This window comes from Physeter macrocephalus, chromosome 2, assembly GCF_002837175.3.
Source record: "Physeter macrocephalus isolate SW-GA chromosome 2, ASM283717v5, whole genome shotgun sequence".
NCBI classification, from domain to species: Eukaryota; Metazoa; Chordata; class Mammalia; order Artiodactyla; family Physeteridae; genus Physeter; species Physeter macrocephalus.
In genome coordinates this window covers 65,226,297-65,232,296 of record NC_041215.1, presented here as the reverse complement: position 1 = coordinate 65,232,296, position 6,000 = coordinate 65,226,297, and the positions used below count along the sequence as shown (strand labels likewise).

Below are 6,000 nucleotides of genomic sequence, written 5' to 3'. Positions count from 1 at the left end.
GACAGTGGAGAAAAGTTTGTTAGTTGTATAGTGTCCAGTGAAGAACATTACTATCTTAATTTTGCAATATACTGTGTTTGCTGGTGCTATTTTTATACGGTGAAGCAACAGCCTTGCAGGAAAATAAGAAACAGTTTAATAATATTCAACTTCTTAAAAAAAATAGTTGGGATTTCATTAGAGATTAAATGGCATGTATAGATAATTTTGTAAGAGCTAGTCAGTTTAAAATAATAAATTTGCCCATTCAGGAATACAGTATTTCTTTCCATTTATTCAGGTCTTCCCTTAAGTCCTTCAACAAAGTTTTATTATTTTCTTCAATATAAGGCTAGTACCTTTCTTCTTAGGTTGCTATTTAAAGTTTCTGTTTCTATTATAAAATGGGACTTTTTTCCTTTTCCTTTTCTAAACAGTGCTGCTATACAGAAAAGATATTAATTTCCTATGCTGCTCTTATATCCACTCTAAACTCTTACTAGGTCCAGGTTTGACAACAATACTCTGAAATCTTAAGAGTTCAGTAATTACTTTTAAATTAAGGAACTTTAATGATAGTGACATGAAAGTTTGCTGATAGTAAAGGTCATTTACACACGTGGTAGAAGGTTGTAGACCTCTCTAGAGAGCTTCAAAATAAAGATAACACCTCATCCGCTTGTTTTAGATCAAGGTCCTAACATAACAGCAGGGAAAGAAAAAATAGATGCCCTCGTCTGGCCTTCCCCACATTATGGTTTAATATTGATTTTTGCTCCCTTAGGCCTGACTCAAGGTCAAGAGAACTCATTTGCACTGATGGACTAGTGGAAACAAGGTAAATGTAGTTTCCCAAAAGTTTTTAAAGTTTTTAATATCGCATTCTCCAGTGTGATTCTACAGCCTCCAGAAAATACTTTTTGCTCAGCTATAAGCATTTCCTAGGTACAAAAAAAAAAAAAATCATAAAAAAATAATTTTGCTATTTTTAGAGCTGACTCAATGACTTTCAATAACTTTCAATAATTTAATATCTCACTGTACATAATACTTGAAATATCCTTATATACATATAACTTAAATTTCAGTAACTGCTAAAATTTTACCAATAAAGTGACACTTACTTTTAGGGACAGGCGCTGAGGGTATAAAAACTTTTCAATACTTATGAAAAATATTTGTTTTCTTTTGAAGAATACTAAGTTTAACTCAGTGATTTTCCAAATTCCCAAAATAGGTTCAACATAAAAGTGTAGCTAAAGATTAACTGTAAAAACAATCTACAAAGGATATGAAAAGCTGAACTCAAAATTTTAGACAAATATTTTCTAAATTTCTGTGAGTGTAAGTTCAAGTACGTAAAAATGAATTTTCCTTTGTCTTACAACAAAGATTGGTTTAATTGGAAACAGCAGAGCAAAATTTTTCCATATTGCAGCAGATATTATTACCCAAGTTTCACAGCGGTCTCAGTAGATTAGCCAGCTTTAATTTACAGAGAAACTTAGCTGTGATTTACTTATATAACGAGAGCTGGCACAGAGCTCAACACATGAATGGTCAAATTCCAAGTATTTTCCCCAATCATCTTGTGACATAACTTCATCAAGATTTAAAATTCCATCTGCTTTGTTCCCCAGTGGAATACAACCAGGTTCTAGTTAAGAGAAAAAAGGCATACACCATACAGATGTTTTATAAGAAATGTTCCCATTGCTTTTTCAAGTTGGTTTTTATTAGTGAAAAGCCAAAGTGTGGGAATTACTATGAAGAAATGATTCAGAAAACACAATAGTTGCTCTTAAAGACCAAAGGGGGAAATAAACCCCAAATAATATGCTCTACAACTGGAAAAGTTTCAAACGCAAACAATGTTCACTGTCTGGCCCATCTGAAAGGCAGGGTGTGTAAAATCATTAACATACTGTAATTTCACATGAGTCTGGAACAGATCAAAGAGGATGGTTAGCCTGTTGTGAAAGACTCCATTACTAAGCAGAGAGTTTTGGCTTGGAGACCCTGGCCCTGAGAAAAATAACCCACTGGTTGGCAGCTCCAGTCCAACAGACAGCTTTAGGATCTAACTTTATCCTGGAAATTACAAAGGCATGTAAAGAAGCAAATAACATAGTTCCTAGGATGAGTGTCAGCTGAGCCAAAACTGGGGGAAAATTTGTTGTTGTTGTTTTGTTTTTAAGACAGCTTTTCGAGAACTAAAGAGAAGGATGTTTTGGCCTTAACCCAGCAGAGGGTGAAGGGCCCCCTGGATAGAAATTATGTGAACTGAAAATTCTCCCTAGTAACAATTCTAATTAATTATTCAAAGCTAGGAGTTGATTTTCTAAGGTTAAGAGCTAACTATGGTCTCCCGTTTCTATCATCAAAAACTGGTTTCTTCTTTTCTTTGCATCTGCTTAGCCAGGCGTTAATGAGAGGCTTTTAATGGAATCTTATCAGCAACTTTACAACAAAGTCTCTACTTTTAAGGTTAAGTTTGCCTTTTGCAGGTTTGGTTAAAGGGAAATTAATAATAGTAAATTTGTCAAGGTTCCACATAACCAAAAAGTTTACAAGTCCACTTATTCTTTTACAGAAACAACATATATAACAATATTACCACAAGGCATTACAAGACCTTTTGAATTAAAGAGTTAACTATAATTCAGCCTACTTATTTATACCTTAGTAGAAATTAAAACTGAAGTGTTATTCAATATATAATAACTCAGAAACCAGCCATTCTCTGACTCTGGATTAACATGAGTTTACAGAGTGAAATGGCACATTTCAGGGAAATCAATCCATGCTAACAGATTTTTATTGTGCAATACAGGTAGATAACATGTAGTTTTTCTGGTGAGTGGTCACCAAAATAACCTTACAGTAGCTTATCACACGGAATGCAGTGTAGAGTCACAATGACCACATATGCACCAGAACTCTACAAACAGGAATGAAATCCAAGCCAAATTAAGTAGCTCTCATCATAATGAAAACTAGCAGCCTGGCATTGAGTGTGGCTACACCTGTTAGGGTGAAAATTTGATACTCAAAAGATGAGGACCAGTCAGCCAGCAGTTGGTCAAACATATAAAATGCAAGCATGCGTGGAAAAAGAGAAAGCGCTTTCTAGAAATCAAATTCCTGGACACACCTGCTCTCCCTCAATGTCTATAACTCTGCCTCTGGATCTGAATGACCTGTTAAAATTATGACCCTTACAAGTCTTCTGGGAAAGGATTTGGTTCAGAACCCAAACTCAATCTTCAGAGTCACTTCCCAGGAGAAAGCTCACGAATATATTTAGTTTCTCATGGCCTCCAGGTTGCTGTTTCTTCTAACCCATATCACTTCTCTGACCCATTCCCAAGGCAATAACATCTGCCCCACCTGGATTAAGTGTGGCCTTGCTGGCTCACGCCCACCATGCTTGCTCAGCTCAACTTAATCCTGGACACATACCTGTTTCCTTCTTGCTTCCCTTTCCTCCCTCTCGGCTCTTCTTCAGCACAGCTTTTAACATTTTCAACACTCTTTTGCTTCTAAAGAGAAAAGGAGGAGAGGGAAGAGAAATTAAGTATTATAAATTGGACCATAACTTGCATATTGACACAAACGGTAACTTGTCTTCAAACAAACAGATCACTTAGGATAATATAAAGGTACCTTGAGTTTTACATTAATTTTCTATGAATAAACTAACATGGGGAACTAAATGCTAAAGACACAAGGAGTGTTTTATAATGTTTAATGAAGTGATCAGAAGTTCACCGTCTTGTTATAAAAGTTAAAAAAAACAGTGCATTCTCAGCATTCCACATCTAATTAAGGTTATGAGGCTAAATCTGTACCCATTACTGTAAGATATCTGGCATAGGAATGTGGGTCTCCCAACCCCCATTCATCAAAAGAAAACATTAAGACAGAATCAAAAAGATAATGGTTAAGAAGGAAAGCTACATGGTTAAAGGCATGTTTTACAGGTGCTACTGATTATATAACCATAAGGAAAACATTTTGGAAGGTTAATCAGAATGAAACATACCTTAAAAACATTTGCAAAATAAATATAGTGGGAACACATTTCAACACTGATGTCGGGGTGTCTGATCAAACAGCACACACTGCAGTGGGTTTTTACCACATATTGTTATGACTTTTGGGCAGGGGTTGGGGGAGGTAAGAAGAACAGGCCTGCCGGCTGAATCGTTTAAATAATGAGCTGTATTTTTAAGCAGGGTTGTACTGAGCACGTAAAAACAACACAATGGCCCAGGTCTAAGATGAAACATAAAACCACCCCTCTAGCAAAGAGACAGACAAAAGGACCATTATTTCATCAGTTAGTCAGTCTCTCCAGCTCTCTCTTCCCTCCACTAACTCAGATGAGATGGCTAGACAACGCAAAAACAGTAACAAATCTGAGTGGGTTGTGTTACCATCACACCCTTGTTAAGGCACTAAGGAGAAGCAGGTAGAAGAAAGCAAGTAGCTTTCTGCTGAGGAAAACAAAGAGGGGATGACCCCTCTGTAGAAAACCTGCTTGTTAGCATCGAGGCTTCCAGTGGTCTCTATATAACGCCCGGCACAAGTGCTCGACCCCAGAGTTGAGCCGAGGTTTTGTGGAGCCCACTGAGAGGGAGGAAGGGTCCCAAAGTGCTGCCATGCACAACATAAGCACACAGGGTGACCTTTCTTATCATTGGGTCCAGGCCTGTATTTATTTTTCCAAGCCCTTTGTTTTCCTGATGAAGAAACAGAGACCCTGGGAGGCTGACTTGCCCCGGGGTCACGCAGCTAATTAACAGCAGGGCCAGAATCCAAATCTGCAGACTCCCAGCAAGGGTCCTCCTTTTTCCCCAGTGCTGGCCTCTCTGCTTAGAGCAATGAAAGCTTTGCAAAACAGCAAGCAAACAATCAAAAAAATGAACAACAAACCAACCAACCTGAAAGATACTAGGAAGTAAATATCTTAAGCAGAATTTGGAGAAAGCCATAGTGAAGCTTATTAGGGTTAAATCGTTTTACAAACAAGTCTTTACACACAAAAGGAGCATGGCTTGGAGCCTAATTCTTTTTTAAAATGCTACTTGAATGGACCCCTGTGAAAAGACTTGGGTTTCACGTAAAGGGCAAACACCGAATCTGGAAGTGGGCCACAGTGTGCTTCCATAGGGGAGCTGTGAAAACACAAATTTCTCCTGACAGCCATGCTTGAAGGAAACAATGCAAAATGTTGTGGCATAAAAAACAGTAGGAAAAGTTAAAAAATAAATAGATGCCTGGTAAGCACAGACATTTTCTTCACCAAATTTAAAAAAAAAAAAAAATCAACCAACCCTTCAGGGTTTGTCATTTAGCAAAGACTACATACTAAAGAAATAAGAGAAAAATATCAATGGAGCCAGGCCAGCAAAGCTTGGCCAAGGTCCTTAGGAAACTTTTCCCCTGTGTTTCCCTGGATCACTGAACAGCTCAGGCCCCACCACGGTGATGAAGCTGCCCCTGATTAATCACCCTTGTCACCACCAACCCACAACAGATCTACAATGCCACTTGGAATACACAGCCCACAGGGCAAGGACTGGCAGACACGGACTTGGGCATCTCATCCCAGACACCTTAGATGTCTATTTTTGGGAGCTCAGCTGTTTTCAGGATAGTGAAATCTTCTCCATCAGGGGTCTCAAGTGAAGAGGCTATCAGATATTCGCTATAAGTTCTTCTCCCAGTTCTTGTTTTCCTCCCTCAATAGTAACTCAAGGGAAAGAGCTTAAATTTATACTCTAAAAGATATTCAAACTGCACATGGAGAAACTTTAACTGATTATATCTGGGTGCAAAAATTAAGGAACCCCCATACACACACAAGCTGGAAAGGAAAAAAAGAAGACTGCTCCCCGTGGGTTAAATTCTGAAATTAATACAGATCAGAGTAGAGCTGTGCAAAGTCCCAATCAGTCATGGCCTGAAAGATGTAACTGGAACGTGACATTTATCAACAGACCCTTTAAAGACTAT

The 6,000-nt window shown here is 38.0% G+C and overlaps 1 protein-coding gene across 5 annotated transcripts in view; it reads right to left on the bottom strand.

Moving 5' to 3' along the window:
* Positions 1-6,000, bottom strand: part of TANC1 (tetratricopeptide repeat, ankyrin repeat and coiled-coil containing 1) — a 236,341-nt gene that overhangs the window by 158,005 nt on the left and 72,336 nt on the right. For all 5 annotated transcript variants that reach the window (XM_024122164.2, XM_055088026.1, XM_028478263.1 and 2 more), the window contains one exon: positions 3,442-3,521. In XM_024122164.2, coding sequence (XP_023977932.1) covers positions 3,442-3,502 — 61 coding nt within the window. In that variant the 5' untranslated portion in view covers positions 3,503-3,521. The remainder of the gene's footprint in view (positions 1-3,441; positions 3,522-6,000) is intronic.